We start from the raw sequence: 24,915 nt of genomic DNA on the forward strand, positions 1-24,915 counted from the left end.
AACTTTTGTAATAACTTTTTTAACCTTACATTTAGTTACAAATTACTTTCAAAAAAAGACGTTCAATTAATCTTTACTTTGAAAGGGCGTTGGCGGCAAAGCATTTTTAGACAATCACACTGACCAATCACAGGTCAGAGTCAGTGACGTACACATACGTGTTCCTAACCTTCTTCCGTAGAGTGCACGCAGGCGTCGTTGCACGCATGCGCCAATTGACAGACGCAAGGTTGTGCTGTTAAGTGACTATCTTGGCAGAAGGCGGCACGTTTCTCTGCTGCAGAATAATTGTTAGAAAGGCAGAAGCATGGGTTCCGTTAGACTTCCAAGACAATGCTTTCTTTGGGGCATGTCGGTTATTTATTTATTTGCATTCTCCTCCCTATATGTGCAGATTCCGGGTAAGAAATATCATCGCTTTACACTGAAAATCTGTTTTCGATAATGCCGTAATGCCCGAATACACTGGCATTAATTGAGCAGTTATGTGAGTTTTTAGATTATGTCGCATGGATTTTGTGCTGGCGGGGCCCACTTTGTAACGCGCTTTGCAGTCGCTTTTAAGTTTTAGGTTTTCGGAACTAATTAGAGGAACGGGAGCTAGACTTCTTTTAAGTAGGCGCAAGTCCCATGCTTTAATACAGATTGGCATCAAAGCAGCTTGTTCACATAACCTGTCTGATATTTTTCTTTTTAAGACTGGAAGGACAATATTTGCAATTCAGTTAATTTGTGTCCTTTGTGTGTAAAAAATAAAATCAGTACATTACTGCTTTCCATCCTTGAATAGATTTTAATGCCACGTGTATTGTGAGGATCTTTTGAAAGTCAGTGCCGTCATTTCCATCTCGTGCCTCTGACACAGTGCGGTTCTTTTTTATGTAAGATCCGAATCATGGAACAAAGATGAGATTACCAGATAGCAATCTATATGGACTGTCACTTTAGGTATACAGTATAGTTGTCTCCACGGTAGGTATTCCGTAAAAAACGTTGCACGGTGTTCTTTATCGTAAGAGTCGCTAAATAATTTGTATTCTAAAATGGCAGATAACATTCTTGATGTTTAAATACTAAGATCACTATGGCTATAGGGACTCCGAGAAATTCCTAGCCTTCTGTTTTAAATAGTAACTGTCAGTTGTCAGTGTTAACTAGTTGCAAAAAAAAAAAGTAAAAATGTGATTTTTTTCACATCCCTGCCAACATTTAACACAAGGAGGGATTTCAGACTCCAGCGGGGAATGAAAGTGTGCTTCTGATTCAAAATTCCCCAGTTTTAAAAACACTTTGATTTCAATATTTGAGACAATATTAATGTCACAATTTATTCTTTCTCATGTTTACAGTAGTTTATAAAATAAAGTTGAGTTGAACAGGCAATCAGCCTGTCATTCAAATAACATGTTATTTTTTCTATTTTAACTTGTCATATCATAGACATGCTGAGGAAATACTGTATCTGTAGTGTAATTTAAAAAAAATCTAAAGAATGTAAAATAGCCCGAAAAAAATCCATACACTACTGTTTTCCTGTCAAGCTGTTTTCTGCAGCTTTTAGAGAGTTTAGCAGTGAACACAAGGCTGTCAGTGTGAATGTTTTTTATTTAATGCATATGAGGTAATTTGCTAATATATAATTAAAACATTGTTATCTTTGGTGGCAGAGTAGTGCATACTGGTTAGTACTGTCACTTTACTGTTCCAGCATACTAGGTGCAAATCCAGCATCTGATTGTTTGTATGAAGTTAGCATGTTCTCCTTATGCCTCTCTTTTTTTTTCTGAATTGGAGTCAGCGGGTTTAAGAACAACTAACTATAATTAGTTTGCCAGTGAACATATTTGCTTTCAGATTACCATGAACTTCTGACAAAACCAAACATTTCTGGATCATAAGAGAATGAAAAATGGACTTCAGAAATTATTGAGAAAGGCATCCTATGAAGTCCTCACTGCTGGATTGCTGTTCTTGCTGTCAGAGAGGCGGCAACCTTATACAGTTGATTTTCACAATGTTCAGGTTATCATTGAGTATTGTTTCGTAATCCATTTATTTGTGTCACTGATTTTTATGTTTTAGATTCAGTTTTAAAGGCAGTTATCCCACTATAAACATTTTAAAGAACGGGTGATTGTGTGTTTCTTTAAATTTCTCAACACAGCCATGAATTCACAGCTATCATTTTATCAAATAAAAATTGACGTACCTGAATATGACTTTAATAAGCAATCCAAGTCAGTTTCCTGAATTTCTGCGTTACTTGCCCACTAAAGTATACTTTATCTTGTTTTTAGACTTCAGATTAAGAAAGTTTAGTTGAGCTTCAACTGTATTGAAATGTGATTTTATTTTACACCAGGATGTGGGGATAATGTAATTATTACCTGAGGACCTCTGTAATTCTAGTCCTGTCTGAATTGCTCATGCCAGTAACGTTTCACAGACTGACTGACTGGTGTCTCAGTAAAAATTATGGAGACTTTTACCTTACATAAAGGGTCCGTAAAAATAACCCCAAGTTAAATTAGGCCTTTGTGAATCGACATGTCAATAAATATGTTATTTGAGTGATTTGAATGGGACTAAAATTGCAGAAGTCCTCAGGTAACAATTACTTTACCTAGTGCCTGTAGTTGGGGGTGAGGGTGGTAGAGGATGACCATTTGTTGTACTACTTTTTGTGCATGCTGATAAACAAAGGTGGGGAGGTGTTTGTGTGTGTGTGTGTGTGTGTGTGTGTGTGAGAGTGTGAGAGAGAGAGGGGGGGGGTGCTGATATACACAGTTTATATAGAAAAGAGGATGAGGTTTTGTCTGGGTTTGGATACGGCCCATATGCAATGCTTCCATGGCCCACCATCAAATAAAAAGTGTGATATGAAGTAAATGCCCAAAATGAATAATCTGAGGGTAATTTTGCTGAAAAATTTCCAATGTCTAAAAAAGCTTTACCATTTGTTATTACATGGTTTCTAAGACATACTGTATATCAGTGCTTCATTTCCTTCTTGACTTTTTCTGATTGCAGGTCTCTATGGTAATGATGGGATACTGCCTGCTAGGAGGATGTTGAAATATATGGGAAAACCACTACTTGAGCAGTTGTGGGACTCTCCTACTTTTCTGTGGATGGGGCCCAAGTTGGGCCTGGACACCCAACAGGGTATGGAACTAATTTGCCTTCTGGGAATCATCCTGTCATTTGGTGCTATGGTATTTGAAATACTGAGAGACAGCCTGGTTTTCTTCTTTCTTTGGACGCTGTATCTTTCTGTTTACCAGGTAGGTATCACTGAATTGTTCTACATTGAAACCATAATTGAAATGAGGGTAAAAAATTTTGTAGGTTTCATACTCATTCCTGCATCAGGGCTACATGCATTTTGAAGACTCTTATGCCTTTTTCTTTTTTCTTGCAATTGTTCAACTTTCTGCACTGGATTATTTGAAAAATTACTTTTTCATAATTACAGTACACATCATTTGCAGTGGAAAAACTGCATTTTTTTAAATACTTTTTAAGTACTGTGCCAATAGATCCTGTTTTAAAAAAATCAAAGCACAGGCTTTTTTTACCCTTCTCTCCTTTTGCTGACTGGTGTAGGGCTTTAGTATGATGTACTGTAAGTATAGCCATTTACTCTTGGCAGAAGTACAATTGCAAATATTTTTCCCAGTCTTTCTGTGACTAAATTCACTCATTGTAAATTATTTTCCTTCTCTTCATCTAAAATAAGGCTGTTAAATTAGCCTAAAATTAAGATTTGAATGTGTGTTTTTAAAAATAAATATATTTTTAAATACATTTAAATGTAGGTTAAAAGTTCTGTGTACTTCATTTACATTTGTATGGTATGGCTGTTTCTTCTTTGTCTTCATATTTTTAGTTTTGTGCTCATTAGTATGTTTATAAAGTATGAAGTGCTTAATACTAGTACACTGTTTCAAAAGACAAACGTAACACTTGAAAACATGACCCCTCACCAAAACCAGGAGTGGATGTAAACCAAGTGAAGTGATCAGAGAGAAAATGGAATAGAACACAGTGTTGTGTGCTTAAAAAAAAAAAATCTTGACAAAATCCCTTGTGATCGCTCAAACATATTTAATGATTTAATGCAGTCAATAATTTATCTTAGTATTACTACAGTGCACCTATGTTGGATAGGTAATCATATTACAAGGGAATTTAATAATCATATATTCTGGAAAGTGTATCTTCACAAAAGTTGCTTATCTGTTGTACCATAAAAGGTTGCTGACCTGCCAAAGGGTTTTTTTTTTTGTTTTTTTTTTTTTATATAAATGTGTCCAAGTGGGTCTACAACCTCATTTCGAAAAAGTGGAGACAGAAAGGAAAATGGCTAATAAAAATAAAAAGGAGTGATATATAAACTTACATTGACTTGTATTCGAACAAAAACCTGTATAAAGACTAGGCACTCCATGTTTTACCTAATCAACTGCATTATTTTTTTGAAGATATATGTTTGTTATGAAATTGATGTTGATGGAAAAAGAATGATTTAACACTAGAATCCATGAAGCCTACGAAAAAACTTGTAATCCCAGCCCACATTAAATTCCTTCGCACCTCTCCATCAGCGTCTTTTGTTTTGTAAATGTGTCAGTCAGCACAAGCAGCAAGCAGCCTGCTATACCACCTGCCCCCCAGAACAAGCTCAACTAAGGGCAAAAAGTTCGCCCAGCTCAAGCCAAGGCTCCTTATCTGTGTGTGAGGTGCCTGGAGTTGTATAGGGTAAATAATACAGTATATCATTATTTGGAATATATGCATTTCATGTGTGTTCCATGTCTACAAAGATCTCGATAAGTGTAGGATGAAAGTAAATGAGAGGCAAGAAATGCAAAACACATAACTAAAGCAGAAACTTTTTCCATGTTATACTAATAATGGCATGAAGTGTATAATGTGTGAAGACTTTAGTCCAAATATCAAATAAACACGTGCACTTTTATTTAAGAATATAATCAACGTAAAAAAAACAAAACATCATTCAATTTACATGTTGCTGCCAATGAGTTAATACATATTCCTGGATGGTGAAGAGGAATGAGCTGTTGCCTTTAATTGAAAGTTGCTAGTTCGGGTCCCTAGGCTCTGTGTTTTCAGTAGTAAGCTGCTGTTATTATTATTACTATTATATTATAAAAACATTTGATTTGAGTCTGCAACACCCGGTGTAATTTTGGCTACTTGTAAAAGTTAGCACGTTGTACATGGTACAACAAACTTGCCTCTCCCTCTCTGAGTTGATAGCATTTATCTCCATTCTTTTCACAAGAGCAGCGATGACTACAGTTGGTACTGTGGTTGATGCTTGCTCAGAACTACTGTGTTTCCCTGAAAATAAGACAGGGTCTTATATTAATTTGTCTTCCTAAAGATGCGCGAAGGCTTATTTTCATGGAAAAATAAGGCATCCCCTGAACAAAAATCTACATTTCTCTCTATTATAAAAAAAAAAATCTTGGAAGGAGAAGATACGTGATTTTCTCGGAGACACTTTAACGACCCGTAAGACAAGGCAGTGAGACAAAAAGACAGCTGCTGCACGTTTTTAAATTATAGACACACAGCATGGCAGCAGTAAGACAGCAGCTGATCCGACCGCGTCTCCTTAGTGTGTGTTCAGCCCCACCTTCACAATGTGAGCGACAGAGACGGACCAGGGGGTGGGTGAGTGAAGCAAGCCGAGGACACAACAGTATTCTGGAACAAAAATCTACATTTATTCAAATACAGTCATGTCATCATCTTCTGGAACATCATAACTCTCCAGACCCCGAATTCCATTATGAATTGCTTGCGACTCCATTCCCTTTAGAACAATTGGCCCCAATCTGTCATGTCTAGCAATAGATCTTTCCTTAAATGAGCACCTCTTGTCCATGTAGCCTGCTCGTAGTGCATTCGGTTATCCAACTTCTCTTTGCAGAAAGCAGTAAGTTTTTTTCCCTGGGACTCCTCCACAATTCCTTTCTTGTACTCGACAGAATAACTCTTTCTTTTTGCACTCATCTTGTCAGGGGGTCAAAATACCGGTATTGTTTCCTGTTCATCTGTGAACTTACAGTAGCGGTAGGTGTTTATCGCTCATCCAAAGTCACCTGCGCAGGATCGTAACTAGGGCTTATTTTCGGAGTAGGACTTATATTACGAGCATCCTGAAAAATCATGCTAGGGCTTATTTTTGGGGTAGGTCTTATTTTTGGGGAAACATGGTATTTGTTGCATTGGAAATCAAAGATACAATGTTCGTGACCACTATCAAACTGGACAAAGGCAGGACTGTAACGACAGACAACTTCTTCACACTGCTTTCACTGGCTAATAGATGTCTGCACCACAGTGCAACTCTGCTTGGCACCATAAGTAAAATGGAACTTCCACCTGCAGCTAAAGTCACTTTAGTACATGAGCAATTCGCCACACTAGTGTTTAGATCTGGCAGTGCAAAACAAAAGACACTGATGGAGAGGTGTGAAGGAATTTAAGGTGGGCTGGGATTATGAGTTTTTTCATAGGCTTCAGGGATTCTAGTGTTAACTTGCCTACCCTCAGGGATGCCAATGAACAGAGGAAGAGAGTGAATTTTAACTTGACTACCCCAGAGAAGGCAAAGTAATGTAATGTAGGGTGTATGATCACTCAGTTAATTTCTTGTCAGAGATGTAAGATCTGTACAATTGGCAAAGTCTACATTAACACTTTCGCTTTCTATGTTGTGTTTCGGATGTAGCTGAAGACTTATTTTCACAAATAACCCAGATAGGCTTATTGAAATAAACAAAATACAATTCATAACATAAGGATAGTAGAATATGGGTATTTTATAAGGATAAAGATATATTTTGTAGTGATCAAGTGAAATTACCGAGTTCCAAAAATAGCTGGAATGTCAACTGGGCCATCACATTTGAAATCTTTTTCTCAACAAAAAGGGTTACAATTAAATCAACAGGTGCACAGGGGGCCTAGACCAGAAAATATGCTTTTGGATAGTCGGTAACTGTAAGCTCCATTGTACTACAAGTCTGGGTCTAAGTGAGACTCAAAATTTTAGGAACTGGCTCCTTTTATATATTTCTGAATGGGAGGGGCAGTAAACAAGGAAAAATGGGGACATGGTCAGTCAGCTTCCTGGGACATTTTCTGTGTGCTTTCGAGAAAAAAGACAAAACAGTTAGCGACAATGCCCCATCTTGCCTTGGGGTGGCGCTGCATACCTGATCAGAGCCAGCATGGTGATCCTCGGATGCACATATGTGACAATATGCATATAAAATTATGAAAGCTTAGTTTAGGGTCATTCCATGTGAAATCAACCAATTGCCTGCTCACTTTGGACTCAAAAGATTCTGGAAAAATGACAAGGTATCGTAGGAAAGTATCCTTTTCACCGATATAGAAGATTATTCTAAAATGTTATCGCTTAGATCCTGCTGTATTTTAAAGTTTTCAACAGATCCTCTGAGTGAGAATTTGATTTCTTCCAATTTCAGGAATTATAGGACATCAGCTACCCACTAACTTAAAGGTGGTAGGTTGGGATTCTTCCAATTGAACAAGATAAGTCTACATGATAGTAGTGAGGTAAAGGCAGTTATGATTGGTTCTTCTAGGGTCCTATGATTTCGGCAATGCGGAAAACACGGATGAAATCGCAGAATTATTGCATTAAAATGGATTTTAGATTTAAAAATGGAAATGTGCAAAATTTAGAGACTGAAGGGGGTGATTGTCACAAAACTTTCCAATAAATTAAACAATTGAATAATCTGTAGTTCTATCATTCAGATACTATTTTATAATTTTTTGTTTTTCAAGCTAACACAATTCTTTGTGGAAATTCAGTCGTGCCTCTGTTTGTGCGCATTTCTTGTATGTTTTCTTGTTAAAGGCATGCGAATTAGCTGTCTGCACGAGACAGAAATGTCAAAGCGAGAAGTATCAGATACCCTAACTACGTAGAAAAAACTAAGAAACACAAGCTTAACTGCAAAACTGAGGGCACAACAATACCCAGACGACTTTTATGAATCTGTACAAGTTTTCTGCAAGTTTTGCCAACATGCCATAGACTGGACACGAAAAGATACTTGTAAGGACCACGTCAAATCTAAAACCCATCTCAAGAACAAGGAGAAATTAAGATAAAAAATGCTTCCCCTTCAGGTAACAAAAGAGGAAACAACAAAATTGTCAGATGCAAGACACCAGTTTGTGGAGGACTTTGTGGCCATGTGAGTCAGACATACTGCTCAAAAAAATGATAAAGGTGCATCCTTTCTTTATTAAGCATTGTCAAAAAGGAGGTGCGCTGCCAGAAAATGAGAAGTTAAACTAATTTGCTCTGAGACTAAAGATCTGCACTGACAATTGGAAGGTTGCCGGTTCGAATCCTGTAAATGCCAAAAGAGACTCTGCTCTGTTGGGCCCTTGAGCAAGGCCCTTAACCTGCAATTGTTGAGCGCTTTGAGTAGTGAGAAAAGCCCTATATAAATGCAAAGTAGTATTATTATTACAACATATGGATGCCGTTCTTCGAAAGATACGTGGCAAGAAAATTTATGTTGTAGTTGATGAAACCACTGATAGCCAAGACCACATAGTTCTCAAGATAGTGATAGGTGAGTAAACATTTGGCTGTATGGTAGTTCTTTTATGTAGGCAGTTCTAATTGTACATGAAATTATATTTAACCAGTATTAACAACCTTTCCTGTAGAAAAATGTTATTAGTGAATGGCACTGGTTGTTAATGGGTTCCCTTTGAAAAATTAACAACAATGTTTCTGGATTTAATAAATGTTTTGTCTCGCCATGACGAGGCACACAAGGTCCACATTTGACTCTTCTGTGTTAAACTCTGCACCTACAAACCAAACCTTGGCAGAAGAGCAGTCTTAAAAGCGAGACTCTTTCTTTTTTTCTGTTTTGTTTCTGGATTTAGTGTCTTGCAGATAAGTTTGCTTTTGCTTTGTAATTAATTATTTTAAAATATGCAGTAGATGAAGCTACAGATGTAATGATGCACTTTTTCAATGTGCAAACATTTTAAGGGTTAAGAATATAAATAATTTACATAATTACAGGTACTGAAGACCTGGGGCCTCATGTATAAACGGTGCTTACACACAGAAATGCTACGTACGAACGTTTCCACGCTCAAATCGCAATGTATAAAACCTAAACTTGGCGTAAAGCCACGCACATTTCCACGGTAACTCATACCTTGGCGTATGCAATTTCTCCGCTCGGTTTTGCAGACTGGCGGCACCCAGCGTCAAAGCAGTGCTACTGTTCCTGTGTGGTCACCCTTTCTTTCTTAGCTCCACATTCCTGACACGGCTTTATAAATACACTGAAACTAACTGCATATTGTTTATTAGTGTAATGCATCTGATTGTAATTAACCTGCAGCAATATAATGGTCCAGGGAATAGCCATAGTATTCCAAATACCATAACTGCTTTAGCGTTGTAACTCTCACTGCATCTTCTTCTTCTTTCAGCTGCTCCCGTTAAGGGTTGCCACAGCAGATCATCTTTTTCCATATTACTCTCACTGCACCACTCGGAGTATTTATATCACTGTATCTGAGTGGGGAATCACAGCAGCAGCTGATTGGAAAGAGAATTATCGGTACACAGCATGAAGCAGACGCTGCCTGAGCCAAGGCAAAACGCTTCAGAGACTTCCCTGTACGGACTTCGCGGTTTAGAGAAAGTTTCATCCCAAGAACTATAAACGCACTCAATCAGTCCATCAAGTGCTCCTTGTAGAACTGTTTGTACTTATAAGTACAATCACCTCACTGTAAACTTGCACTACAGTTATAATATTGCACAACCTGCGCAACTTTATGAAGCGCGTATTTACATATGATGACGATATAATTTTTAAGATGAAATGCAGCAAAATATGTTGATTATATTATACAGATAAAACTTTAACTTCATTTAAATAATCTTTATTGTTAATAATTAAACATGTGAGGACACGGTGCCGCAGCGCTAGCTACTTCAGGGATTGTTCCTGCATTGCGTTGTATTCTTGCTGGTGCTGATGCGACACTGGAAGGATAGACGGATATAATAATTAAACATGTACTATGAAGATATTTCAGTGTTCCTTAAAAGTTTTGAAGAATCGGTGTGTTAAGCTTACAGATGGCTTCACGTCTATATAGCTGATTGTGTGGCGATTGGGTTTTTGGAGAAAGAAAAGTAAGGACAGGAATTGGAGTTTAGTACGTTTGAAAGAGAAAGTACTTCTGTAATAAATTATTTCATCGAAGGTCGCGCATGGCGCCGCAAGCCTCTTGCGTGAGACATGAACAAGCACTGCGCCACCATGTTCCCATGTTTAATAACATGCTTTCATTCCTATCATCATGAAAAAGATATCACGTATATCTCAGTATTTTAATTATTCAGAGAGCTGTAATATCACGAATGTAATGAATTATGTGTCCTGTCGGAGAAAGAGAAAGCCCGTTTAAGCAGCAGGTAGTGATTCACACATGTAGAGCACATAGAAGATCAAATACAGAACAAAGCATTTAATGTGCCACTTTAGTTACAATGGGATTTGAGAAACTAGTAAATTAAATGATTTTAAGATGAAGTTTCTGATGTTCTACTTTAATGGCAAAATAAACTATGTGATTAAAGTGGAAATTTCGAGATAAAAGTTGACATTTTGTGCTTTTTTCCCACTGTTTGCCTATTTTTTTTGTCTGTACCCTAATAAGCTTTCATAATACACTCAGACGGTGGGCTACGACTCGCCTTTTCACGGCGACTTTGATACGTGATTTCTTTTTTATTTCGGGCACTGTGCGACTTTGTGAACTTGAGCCTTCGAGTTTCTCCGACACTCTGTCACTCGATCAACTTCTTTTTGTTGATTATACCACTGTTTAAACCAACAAATAGTACGTTTTTCCTTTGCCTCCACTTGGTATTCGCTGAAATTCTTATATTTCCCCCCATGCTTTTCCCATTGTATTTATATTGATTTGCATATTCAAAGAGGCATAATTCTGGGAGGAGTTGGGGCGGGACAGAAGGCGCGTGCACGTACGTTACTTTTCACGCTGATCGGGATTTATGTAGTGGAAGAACATGAAAGTTTGCGTACGTACAGATTCCTGCATCTGGATTTTTCTGTGCGTACGCACATTCCCACTTTTGTGCTTACGCCATGTTATAGTGTGAGTTCTACGAATGGCTTTATACATGAGGCCCCAATACTTTTTGGCAGATGTTATCTTTATGGAGAGCTGCAACTTTTCCACAGGCAGCACTTCAGTGACAACCAGCTGAATCTTAATGACATTTTAGCAGTGGTTACAGACAATGCATCATACTGTCTGAAAGCATACCAGGAAGTTTTAAAAGGGGTTATGCCTAACAGTGTACATTCAGCCTGCTTGTGTCATGTCATCGGTTTGGTGGGAGAGACCTGGTAGCACTATAAATACTTTAGTGAGGCTGCATCACTAGTGATATGGGTAAAGTCTGCCTTCTTCAAGAAGCCTGCCACGAACGCCCGAGGCAGGAAACACCACATGGAATAACTGGTTAAAATCAGTAGGGTACCCACTGTATCTGAGTGTGGAATCACCTTTAAACAGCAGCTGATCGGAAAGTTCTATGGCGGATTCTGTTGTGAGCACAGAGGACAATCAAGATACAGCTTCTAGCACACGCTGCCTGAGCCATGTGCACAGTCTATTTGAGCTTTTTCCATCCAGCACACACTTAAGAGCCTTCCCTGCAGGGACCTCTAGATTCAGAAACGGTTTAATTCCAAGAGTTATAAACACACTCAATCGGTCCGTCAAGTGCTCCTGGTAGAACTGTTTGTACTTAGAAGTGCAATTATCTCACTGTAGACTTGCACTACAGTTGTAATATTGCACAACCTGAGCCACATTTGCACTATATATACATGTACAGTGGAACCTCGGTTCACAACCATAATTCGTTCCAAAACTCTGGTCGTAACCCGATTTGGTCGTGAACCGACGCAATTTCCCCCATAGGATTGTATGTAAATACAATTAATCCATTCCAGACCATATGAACTATATGTAAATATATATTTTTTAAGTTTTTAAGCACAAATATAGTTAATGAAACCATAAAATGCACAGCATAATAGTAAACTAAATGTAAAAACATTGAATAACACTGAGAAAACCTTAAACAACAGAGAAACCTAACACTGCAATAGTTTGCGCTATAGTGCTACCAACCGCTAGCTAAAAACACTTTTTTTTAATGAGTTTTAAGCACAGGGAAAAAAATAAACATTTGAAAAAATCTGTAATTTAATAAACCACCAAAAATAAGTTGACATTGCAACAATGCATGCTACGAACCGAAACAGAAGTGAAAACAAAAACAAGCTCAGTGCATTCTTTAACTGCCTTCCTACCTTATGCGTCCAGCCCTCTCTCTCGCGCTGCCTGTGTGTCTCTCTCTCTCGCGCCTCTGTTTGTGTGTCTCTCTCTCTCGTGCGCGCCTCTGTTTGTGTGTCTCTCTCTCTCGTGCGCGCCTGTGTTTGTCTGTGTGTCTCTCTCTCACGCGCCTGTGTGTGTGTGTGTGTGTGTGTCTCCCGCGAGCCTGTGTGTGTGTGTCTCCCGCGAGCCTGTGTGTGTGTGTTTCTCCCGCGAGCCTGTGTGTGTGTGTGTGTGTGTATGTGTGTGTGTCTCTCTCTCTCGCGCGTGCCTGTGTGTGTGTGTGTGTGTGTGTGTCTCTCTCTCTCTCTCGCGCGTGCCTGTGTGTGTGTGTGTGTCTTTCTCCCGCGCGCCTTTGTGTGTGTGTCTCTCGTGTGTGTGGTACTCTCTCTCTCTTGCTCGCTGCACAGGAAATGCACAGGGAGAGACTGAACACGTATAAACCAAAAGGGAAACTGGCTTGTTCGTATACAGAGTGTGTGTACACGCCTCTCTCTCCCACACACTCCTGTGTGTGTGTGCATCTGTCTCTCTCTCGCACTGCCTGTGTGTGTGCGCGGCTCTCTCTCTCTCATGCTGCCTGTGTGTGTGTGCGGCTCTCTCTCTCTCTCTCTGGCGCTGCCTGTGTGTGTGTGCGCGCGTGTGTCTCTCTTTTGCGAGCCTGGAGCGCCTGTGTGTCTCTCTAGCGCGCTCCTGTGTGTGTGCGCGTTTGTCTCTCTCTCGCGCTGCCTCTGTGTGTGTGTGTGTCTGTCTCTCTCTCTCGCGCTGCCTCTGTGTGTGTGTGTGTCGCGCTCTCTCACTCTCTCTCTCTTGCTTGCTTGCTGCACAGGAAATGCACAGGGAGAGAGTGAACATCTACAAACCAAAAGGGAAACTGGCTTGTTCGTATACAGAGTGTGTAGTCGTGAACAGATGCAAAAGTTTGGCGAACTTTTTGGTCGTAAACCGATTTGTACATGTTCCGAGACGTTTGTGAACCGAGGTTCCACTGTATATTGTAGTTATGCTTTCATATTGTGTATTTGTCGTTTTTTCTTCTTTTTTTATTATTTCATAGGAAAATAAGTTTTGCATATTGGATCTCATTGTACCATATGATAACAATGAAAGAATTCAATAGAAGAGAGCGTGTATTTAAAGATCAAGACGACTGGCCTCTATGATAATTTAGATTTCCAAGAGCTGTCTTCTTGGAGCTCTTGATATTTAAGATGAAATGCATTAAAGTATGTATATTACATTAGTTAAATGAAGTTTTACTGTTAATAATTAAACGTGTGGACACGGTGGCGCAGCGGAAGTGATGAGCTGGTGCCTCATCCAGAGATACTTCCTGTATCGCGCTGTATGTTTGTAACTGGTGCACCCCTGGATGGATAGATGGATGCAATAATTAAACACGTATTACGAAGATTTTTCAATGCTCCTTAAAAGTTTTGGAGAATCGGCATTCTAAGTTTACAGATAGTTTGACATTTATTACAGAGCTTATTGTGTGGCATTTGGTGATGTGGAGAAAGAAAGGAAGGACAGGAATTGTTGGTTGGTACGTTTGAAAGAGACAGTAATGCTACAATAAATTATTTAATTAAGAGTCACACACGCCCCAGCAAGCCTCATGTGGGAGGCAGGAACAGTCCCTGGACGGGGTGCCAGTTCATCACTACCACTGTGCCACCATGCCCTCATGTTTAATACAGGCTTTAATTCATTTCATTATGAAATGATATCAAGTATACATCTTAGTATTTAAACTGTTCAGAGAGCTGTAATATCATGAATACAGTGGAACCTCAGTTCACAAACGTCTCGGTACACGTACAAATCGGTTTACGACCAAAAAGTTCGCCAAACTTTTGCCTCGGTTCACGATCACACACTCAGTATACGAACAAGCCAGTTTCCCTTTCGGTTTGTAGATGTTCACTCTCTCCCTGTGCATTTCCTGTGCAGCAAGCAAGCAAGAGAGAGAGAGTGAGAGAGCGCGACACACACACACACACACACAGAGGCAGCGCGAGAGAGAGAGACAGACACACACACACACAGAGGCAGCGCGAGAGAGAGACAAACGCGCACACACACAGGAGCGCGCTAGAGAGACACACAGGCGCTCCAGGCTCGCAAAAGAGAGACACACGCGCGCACACACACACAGGCAGCACCAGAGAGAGAGAGAGAGAGCCGCACACACACACAGGCAGCATGAGAGAGAGAGAGCCGCGCACACACACAGGCAGTGCGAGAGAGAGACAGATGCACACACACACAGGAGTGTGTGGGAGAGAGAGGCGTGTACACACACAGGAGCGCGCTAGAGAGACACACAGGCGCTCCAGGCTCGCAAAAGAGAGGCATGCACGCACGCACGCGAGAGAGAGAGATGCATAAGGTAGAGAAGGCTTGTTTTCGTTTTCAGTTCTGTTTACAGCGATCGGTTCAAAGCCTGCATTGTGGTTGCATTTCTTGGTGGTTTATTAAATTACGGATTTTTCTAATGTTCATTTTCTTCCCCTGTGCTTAAAATTCATTAAAAAAGTGTTTTTAGCGAGCGGTTCCTAGCATTATAGCGCGAACTCTTGCAGTGTTAGTTTTCTCTGTTGTTCAAGGTTTTCTCAGTGTTATTCAATGTTTTTACATTTAGTTTACTATTATGCTGTGCATTCTATGGTGTAATTAACTATATTTGTGCTTAAAAACTTAAAAAGAAAAAATATTTACATATAGTTTACATATAGTTCATATGGTCTGGAATGGATTAATTGTATTTACATACAATCCTATGGGGGAAATTGCTTCGGTTCATGACCAAATCGGTTTACGACCAGAGTTTTGGAACGAATTATGGTCGTGAACCGAGGTTCCACTGTATAATATATTCTTTGTCCTGTCAACATAAGAGAAAGCCCGTTTAAGAAGCACGTAGTGATTCACACACACAGAGCACATAGAAGAACACACAGAATACAAAGCATTTAACGTGCTACTTTAGTTACGATGGGATCTGACAAATTCTAGTAAATTAAACATTGATTTTCAAGGTGAAGTTTACGGCTTTCTACTTTAATGACAAAATAAACTACCAGATTAAGGTGGACATTTCAACCTTTTTTTTTTCACCCACTGTGTCCCTATTTGTTTTTTTCTTTTCTCTGTACCCTAAGCTTCCGTATGACATTCAGATGGTGGGCTATGACTTGCCTTTTCACGGTGGCTTTGATATCTGACCACTTTTTTTATTTTGGGCACTGTGCAACTTTCTGAACTTGAACTTTCAAGTTTCTCCGCCACTCTATATCATTCGATCAACTTCCTTTTGTTGTTTATACCACTGCTTAAGCCAACAAATAGTATGTTTTTCCTTGTCTCCACTTCGCATTCGCTGAAATTATTTTTTCATGTGCTTTTGCCATTATCTTTTAACCAAACTCCAAACCGAAGTTGATATTTATATTGATTTGCAGATTAAAATATACAAAATTATGGGAGGAGTCGGGGTAGGAAGGCAGGGACGTGTGTTACTTTTCACACTGACCGGGATCTATGAAGCTGAAGTGCATGGAAGTTGACTTATTCACGGTTTTGTGCATCTGAATTTTATTGTGCGTACACACATTTCCACTTTTGTCCATACACCATGTTTTAGTGTGAATTCTATGCATGGTGTTATACATGCCGCCCTAGGTCTTTATGGCCTATATATTTGCTGCCCAGTAATAAAATTGAAAGTTAGGTAGTGCCATGCCCCCTTTTGCTTTAGGTCATTGTAGAGTCACCCTTAGAATATGTGGATGTTTAGAATTCCAAATTGAATTGATTGCGTTGAACATTACATGCTTTTTATAAATTCAATAAAAGATTAAACAAAAAAAGTCCCAACTTTTTTTTTCATACCTAATGATAATGTCCTATCTCATGTTGCTGAACAGAGAATGCGATTCTCCATGTCTAAAAGAGTACCAGCTACTCGAGAATAATACAGGGCTCATTTATACTTCACGTTCAGAATGCGTACGCGCCCGCATCTTGGCCGCCACGCGTTCTGAGCATTCATTTGATGCGTCCTCAGAGCAGGTCCTCAGAAATTAACATGATGCGTGCGCGAGTTGCAGTACCAGCAAAAAGTCGGGGGGCGCAGTGTGCTAAAAGTTGGAATGTGACGTCAGAGTCTCTGTTTACTATCTACATGTGACAGAAAGCCGCTTTGCGGATCCCCTTCCTTTTTAGGGAGTCTGGTTACATCGGGGAACACACGACCTCACTAACGGATTGCCGTTGACCTTCCTCCTGACATCCTCCGGGCGGAAGAATGAAACACGTGTCTGCCAATGAGCAGGCATCTTCCTGGTCAGGTGACTCGTTGTTTTGGTGCTGATTTACCCAGCCTGCACCAGGATAGTCCACATGATCGTTGTTGGCGAATAGACTTCTCGCTTTCAGACTCCTAGATGGGCTCGCCTTCTCTCCGTCACGGCCATCTTGCCTGAGTAGGCGAGAGGGGTCCGTCTTATAGTCCGTTTCGTGTTGCTCGGCCTCTGCAAAACAAGAATACACAGTTCCTCGGCACATACCTCGGAGTGTAGACGATCCCGTTTCAGTGCATTATAATAATCCTCTGGAGTTGCAATCCGACAGCGCTCCAGTTGTTGTCCCACTCGGGCTTGCTTGGCTTGAATCCGCGCTCGGTCTTCTGCACCCCCAGTTAGGTAAGTCCACACTTTCTCGGCCTCCGTAAGGTTCTGTACCCTGTTGGTATTGCCCTTCTTTTTTCCTGACTTCTTCCCCATCTCGAACCAATACGAGACGAGACTCATCACCGTCGTATCACATGTAGTGGGGTTTGTTTCAGCCTCTATGTTCAGGGCCGCTACCTTCTTAGGGTGTTCTGCTACCACCAAATTTGTTATTAATACAGGTCCTCTGCCAACAGACGGCCAGAGTATCCTGCCGACTACGCCAGTGTAGCAGTAGAGGCTTTTATCGACCTCTTGAACCCTCAGGTACCACGCCAAACACCAGGTAAAAGACCAATTATTATTTATTAAATAATAATACTGTGCACAAAGCACCCTCCACTCAACACTACTCATATAAACACTAATCAATACTACAATAATCACTCCTCCTCTCCCAGACACTTCGCCACCCTACCTCCCAGCTCAGCTCAGTGTCTGGGCTTTCCCAGAGTCCTTTTATACCCCCTGACCCGGAGGTGTTCCTGCCCAACAGTCCACAAGTCCTTATTACTTCTGGGTCAGGGTTAAAGTAATTTTCTTCAACCTGGAAGTACGTCATTTCTCCTGTTCACGTGACCAGGACGTACTTCCAGGTTATAGGGCACATAAGAGTCCACGAGCCTCCCTACAGCGACTCCCGGTGGTCCTCAAGGTATCCAGCAGGGCTGTGTATAAAAACTACAAAGTCCATGAGGCCCTGCTGGAATTCGGGGCATGCCCAATCTGTCGGGAGAGCTCCTCCTGGCGGCCTGGGGGTGAGGGCCGGAAACTCTCGCCGGCCATCCATCACAACCTATAAATCTATACATAAAAATATGCTAAGTACAATATGTTCAGTTGCTTCATTTGTGAAATGTCTAAAATTGTATGGTTCCTCATTTAGACAAATGATTCGGAGTGACCGTGTGTTCTATCCTTGGAACACAGTAATTTTTAACTGCAAGCAAAAAAGCATTATTAGCAGGGCCCTATGATTTCCGCGATGCGGAAAACACAGACAGAATCACAGAATTAACACTTAAAAACGTAAATGTATGAAATTTTAAGGCTGAAAGGGTGACTGTTACAAAACTTCCCAATAAATTAAACAATTGAGTAACCAGTAGTTCTGTCATTCAGATACCAGTTTCTAGTTTGAACGCAATTCTTTGTAGAAATTCAGTCGTGCCTCTATCTGTTTGTGTGCGTGTTTCTTGTATGTTTTCTCAATAAAGGCATGCAAATTAGTTAGCTGCATGAGTCAGAAATGTCGAAGTGAGTGGTATCAGATACCCTAATACGTTGAAAAAACTAAAACACGAGGTTAACTGCAAAATTGAGTGCACAACAATATCCCCGTGACTTTTACGAATCTGGAGAACTTTTTTGTAAGTTTTGCCAGCATACCATAGACCGGGCACAAAAATATATTGCAATGACCATGTCAAATCTAAAACCCATCTCAAGAACAAGGAGAAATTAAGACCAAAAAGGGTTCCCCTTCAGGTAACAACAGAGGAAACAACAAAATTGTCAGATGAAACACGGCAGTTTGTGGCCATGTGAGTCAGACATACCGCTCGAAAAAATGACAAAGTTGCGTCATTTCTTTATTAAGCATTGTAAACAAGGAGGCGTGCTGCCAGAAGATGAGAGCAGTCTTCGTCAAACTCATTTGCCCCGTGTCTTTGAACAACATTGTTCTCAACACAGTGATAGTTGTAAGTAAACATTTGGCTGTATGGTAATTCTTTTATGTAGGCAGTTCTAATTGTACATGATGTATTTACTGTGAATCATTAACCGATTAAATTACATGGGTATTTATCTGGTATTAACAGTCTTTCCCATACAAAAATGTTATTAGTGAATGGCACTGGTTATTGACGGGTTCCCTTTTAAAATTTAACAACGATGTTTCGGGATTTGATAAATGTTTTGCCTCGCGGTGACGAGACATGCAATGTAAACATTTGACTCTTCCGTATAAACTTTACACCAACAAACCTGGGCTGAAGAGCAGGCTTTTCGTCAGATGCAACGAGCCCTTAACACTAGAATTACCAGAGCCTACGAAAAAACTCGTAGATCCGGCCCACCTTAAATCGCTTCTTAAAACCGTTCTCACCTCTCCGCCAGCGTCTTTTGTCATCTAAATGTACTGATAAAGACAAGCTGCCAGCAGCCGGCTATTCCATCCCCCCAACGACTTAGAACGTAAATGAACTTTTCCCAGCTCATGCCTTGATTGATTATCTGGGAGTGAAGTGGAGTTTTAGAGTGGAAATAATAGATTGTTATTTGGAACACACGCATTTCATATGTGTTGCATTTCTACAGTAATCTGTGTAAACATATTGTTAAAACAGAAATGTTTTTTTATATTCTAGTAGCAAATGACAAAATGTAGGCATAAACTATATAATGTATGAAGCCTGAAGTCCAAATATCAAAGAAACACTTTAACAAAAGGTACAAAAAAAAGCTACCGCCAAAAAAAGCAGCCTTAGTGTATGACATTGACCCTCATTAGCTATTACTGTTTCCGTGGCGCAACAGTATCAGTTGCTGACTGGGAATTAGAAGGTCATGAGTTCGATCCTGCACAACTCCCTTTTGAGAAGTGTTCTTATTTTCACTATTTTAGAAAAAAAAGATGCATTTGATTTCAGTCTGTAACAGCCGGTGTAATTTATGATATTTGTAAAGGTTAGCTTTGTTTATTTTTTTTTAATTCACTTTTCATTGTCTCAGTCGTGTTCAGGATCCTTCCCTGCATTGTCGTATCAATGCTTGCGAACTGAAGTGTCTGCATGCACTTTTCGTGGCATTATACGTGTATTTTTTGAGCATGCCCGTGTCGCTCAAACACAGGAACATATGTTGATGTAAAAGTATTACAAAACAAGTGCTTATTTTATTCAAGACTATAACCGAAGCAAAAAGAAAGCAAGTTACAGTAGGCGGTTGATATGACAGCTTGCGTGGTGGAATGCTAAGAACTGCTGATTTCCATTCCTTGCTATATAACTGTTAACATTTGAATCTGATGATTGCATATAGTGCTGCCTTATTCAGTGTGCGCAAGAACATGCAGGTGGCCAGTTGCTGCGTGCTACAACGCATATTTTAAAAAAAGAAAGAGACAAATATATGTGACGTTTTGAAGAAATCATTTTATGACGCGAATAGTACCAATCAGAAAACATCGTCGAAGTAATGCAATATTATTTGAAAACGAACAGCGTCAGATCGGGTGTGAAGTTATACTGGCGCTGTTTGAGTCAGATCAGAAGCTGAATAAGCTCCTGTTCTGACTCTAAGTAAAAAAGCATGAATTAATCAACAGAAATAACCGCGATTGACATTTTAAACTTAACGATTTACAGTACAGTGATCCCTCGCTATATCGCGCTTCGCCTTTCGTGGCTTCACTCCATCGCGGATTTTATATGTAAGCATATTTAAATATATATCGCGGATTTTTTGCTGCTTCGCGGGTTTCTGCGGACAATGGGTCTTTTAATTTCTGGTATATGCTTCCTCAGTTGGTTTGCCCAGTTGATTTCATACAAGGGACGCTATTGGCAGATGGCTGAGAAGCTACCCAACTTACTTTCTCTCTCTCTCTCTCTTGCGCTGACGTAGGGGGGTGTGAGCAGGGGGGCTGTTCACACACCTAGACGATAGGGACGTTACTACCTTCTGTGTGCAGCTGCTTCCTGAAGGACATGCTGCACGGTGCTTCGCATACTTAAAAGCTCAAAGGGCACGTATTGATTTTTGACTGTTTTTCTCTGTCTCTCTCTCTCTTCCTGCTCCTGACGGAGGGGGTGTGAGCTGCCGCCTTCAACAGCTTTGTACCGGCGGTGCTTCGCATACTTAAAAGCCAAACAGTCCTATTGATTTTTTTTTTGACTGCTTGCTTTGTTCTCTATCTCTCTCCTGATGCGCACTCCTTTGAAAAGGAAGATATGTTTGCATTCTTTTAATTGTGAGACAGAACTGTCATCTCTGTCTTGTCATGGAGCACAGTTTAAACTTTTGAAAAAGAGACAAATGTTTGTTTGCAGTGTTTGAATAACGTTCCTGTCTCTCTACAACCTCCTGTGTTTCGGCGCAAATCTGTGACCCAAGCATGACAATATAAAAATAACCATATAAACATATGGTTTCTACTTCGCGGATTTTCTTATTTCGCGGGTGGCTCTGGAACGCAACCCCCGCGATGGAGGAGGGATTACTGTACATACCAATTTATAAATTTAATGTCCATTTGAGGAAAAAAAAAACACTTTCTCCAAAGGTGGGAATCGAACACAGGTCTCTCTAGGGCAGCTGTGCCCCAAGTCAGCAAACCGTAGCGTTAAGCCATGGAAGCTATTGTATCATCATTGAACCTTTTGTGAAAGTGTTTATTTGATGTTTGGACTTCAGGCTTCACAGATTCTATAGTTTATGCCTACATTTTGTAACATTTATTACTAAAATATGAAAAAGTTTATGTTTTAGCAATGTGTTTACACAGATTACTGTAGAAACGGAACACGCATGAAATGCATGTATTCCAAATAACGATCTATTACTTCCATTCTAAAACTCCAGCAGTTCAGTCACTCCCAGATAATCAAACAAGGCATGAGATGGGAAAACTTAGTGAACGTTCTGCGACGGTGGGGGATGGAATAGCCGGCTGCTTGCTGGCTCGTCTTAATCGACACATTTAGAAGACAAAAGAGAGTTTTTTCGTAGACTCTGGTAATTCTAGTGTTAAAAGTGGGTCACTCTTTCTTTTTTCTAAAAGTGAAGCTAACCTTCATCTCAGAAGGATGCATCAAACTAGTAACAGTTCTTACAATTCTGTAGGGCACTTACTGTCCTACTGCAATCTCTGCCTACAGCATCGTGGAGGATCTGGGCTTCTACCTGATGAATGGGACTACAAAATAAGGTTCAGTTGTGCTAGTGTGCTGTTTCAGTAAAAGGAATGTAAAATGCCATTTCATTATTCTTTGTTTTGTTGTACCTGTTACTACTTTCTTACAGTAAAAACAAAAAAACGTAAAAACCAAAAATCCAAATCAAGGAAAAATAAAATGGTGAAAACCGAAGATCAGAAAAAATAAAACAATTTGTGATAAAAATAAAACTGATTCCATAAGGCCCTACATTAGCCATAATGTTGTTAATCCTGTACACTGTATATGATCAGAGTTTGTAAAATGGTGTAAATCACCTACTGATTTTTTTTGTATTATCATAAATGGAAAACTAACATTTAGCACAATTATGTATATATCTTTTTTTTATAGGTTGGACAAGTCTTTCTCTACTTTCAGTGGTAAGCACTTTTTAAAACTGTGCAATGTAATTTAATTGGATCGGAATGTAATGCATGTTTTGGATACAAGTCTGTTATGGTATATCTTAAATATTTAAGCATTACTTGATATATGGTTGCCAGCCAAATAGAGTATAGGTTATGTACTCCTTCTGCAAATGTGCAAGTAAATGTAAAATACAATGAGTGTTATTCAACCGAGGGTACGCAACCTGGTCTTGACATGCATTGATTATGGATTGTACCTGTTTTTAAACCTGTTGATTTGGCCATCACTGTCATAAACACTTTTTGTTTATACGATTTCTTTTTATTTGGTATTTAAATGTGGTAGCATTAGGATTAAAATGTTTGTGCTACTGGGTATGAATGGCTTAAACAGCCATTCACAGGGAAAAAATGGGTTGCAGACTATGATAAATGAAAATGGTTCAGTTAAGGAAATTCTCACAGTAAATGCACTTTGTTTAAAATGTAACTATTTTGGCAATATGTTTTGTAATACTAGTTTAATTTACTTTTCTGCATCCTGTTAAAGGGATAGCCTGCTGCTAGAGACTGGATTTCTGACTGCTTTGGTTGCGCCTTTACATCTTTTCAAATGGAAATCGGTTCCAACCAAACACCATGATGGCATCACCTTCTGGCTTGTTCGCTGGCTTCTGTTTCGACTTATGTTTGCATCAGGAGTAGTAAAACTCACTAGTCGTTGTCCAACTTGGTGGAGCCTTACAGGTAATGTTGAAAATGTTTCCCCTGTAGATAGACAAGATATGCTGAACTTGCATGTTAATTTCATACTGCTTCTCGGGTTCATTTATTAGGAAAAACCTGATTCCATTTTTCCTTTCATTTTACTCAGTTTTTGTTTTTAATTTATTATGTGTGGGAAATAAACATCAAAAATGTGGTAATGTATTAGTGTTCAAAATATGGTATCTGTTGGCCAACAATTTTTGTTGTGTCAACAGCATGTTTTCTCTTGATTTCCTTTTTTAACCCATAGGAGAGCAAAACTGACCAGCCACACACCTTATTTGTGATGTAAATGTAAATTCAGTAGACTGCAAAAAGATCTGCTAATTTTGATGCTTTTGTCAAAATTAGCTATCATCTTTACTGTTTGTGCCTAGGCTTTTATGATTTTGTTATAATTTTTGAGTAAAATGAATTGCATCAATTTATATATATTGTTTTGAGCAATATGGCCTTAATGAAGCAAAAAAAAAAAAAGAAATTGAATTGCCATTGAGCAGCAATTTGTCACTGGTGATTTATATACTAAAATAGTCTTTAAAATCGTGACTTGGATGATCTGGGGAAATGTATTTATTCTGAAATTAATTTGTATTTAATTATTTTACCCTGCGATGCTTAACTAGATAAACGGGGTGAGAAATATTTCAGTGACAAAAGTGCTTATGGATACAGTTACCTTATTCATTAGGTGGCAAATGTGATTTCTTAAAGAATGTTGCACTATAATAATGCAGTACTTAGACATTAATAGCATACAGTATGTGCTTATAGCTTGTATTTTTGATAAAAAAGGAGAAAGAATGCTTCTGGATATTTGTATTTTGCCTATTACGTAAATGTATGTGTACAGTATTTTACCATTTCACCATTTTACAGCACTTAATTAAAAACTTTGAAATATCATATGTTATTTATTTATTTCAAGCTTTGACATACCATTATGAAACCCAGTGTATCCCAACTCCTGTTGCCTGGTTTGCCCATCAGCTCCCTGACTGGTTTCAGAAACTGAGTGTTGCTGGCACTTACGTCATAGAAATTGCTGTCCCCTTTTTATTCTTTATACCTCTTCGTCGTCTGCAGTTGTTCTCGTTTTACTTGCAGGTATGTGTTTATTCTTTGTCCAAGAAGATTTTTGACATGCCATTCGAGCTATTTCAGTCAGATACATTTAAGAATTTTACTATAACTTAGGTTTTTCTTATGTTTGAAAATGTAAATATTTTGATAGCTGTTGGCCTAGATGATATATTGCTACTGCTGGCACTGTTGCAAATATGCCAGTGTAAAATGTTGTGTCTATATTCAGGCATTTGGGTTAGTTTTTGGTTCTCGAAATGTTTCAAATAAGAATGAACGTGGTATAAAATAAAGCATTTTTAAGTATTGTCTTATAATAGTTTGTATTGATGCAAAAATACTCTAAGGCTACCTCTCTGAACCAGTTGACGAGCACTTGAAGGCTGAGTTGTACTAAATATAAAATCCTCTACACACAAAAAAATGTAGTCAAAGAAAAACATACAAGCTCACTTTCTTTCGCTATTATTTTTCTTTTTCTTTACACAAAAGATTTTGAGAAGTTTGTGTCCAGTACAAAATTAA

At 39.2% G+C, this 24,915-nt stretch overlaps 1 protein-coding gene across 1 annotated transcript in view; it reads left to right on the forward strand.

Moving 5' to 3' along the window:
• The first annotated feature begins 202 nt into the window (after nt 1-202).
• Nucleotides 203-24,915, forward strand: part of lmf2a (lipase maturation factor 2a) — a 78,136-nt gene continuing 53,423 nt past the window's right edge. The window contains exons 1-5 of the mRNA XM_028815798.2: nt 203-401; nt 3,031-3,284; nt 22,523-22,551; nt 23,090-23,286; nt 24,236-24,414. Of these exons, the coding sequence (XP_028671631.1) occupies nt 308-401; nt 3,031-3,284; nt 22,523-22,551; nt 23,090-23,286; nt 24,236-24,414 (753 nt within the window). The 5' untranslated portion in view covers nt 203-307. The remainder of the gene's footprint in view (nt 402-3,030; nt 3,285-22,522; nt 22,552-23,089; nt 23,287-24,235; nt 24,415-24,915) is intronic.

Source organism: Erpetoichthys calabaricus, chromosome 1 (genome assembly GCF_900747795.2).
Source record: "Erpetoichthys calabaricus chromosome 1, fErpCal1.3, whole genome shotgun sequence".
NCBI classification, from domain to species: Eukaryota; Metazoa; Chordata; class Cladistia; order Polypteriformes; family Polypteridae; genus Erpetoichthys; species Erpetoichthys calabaricus.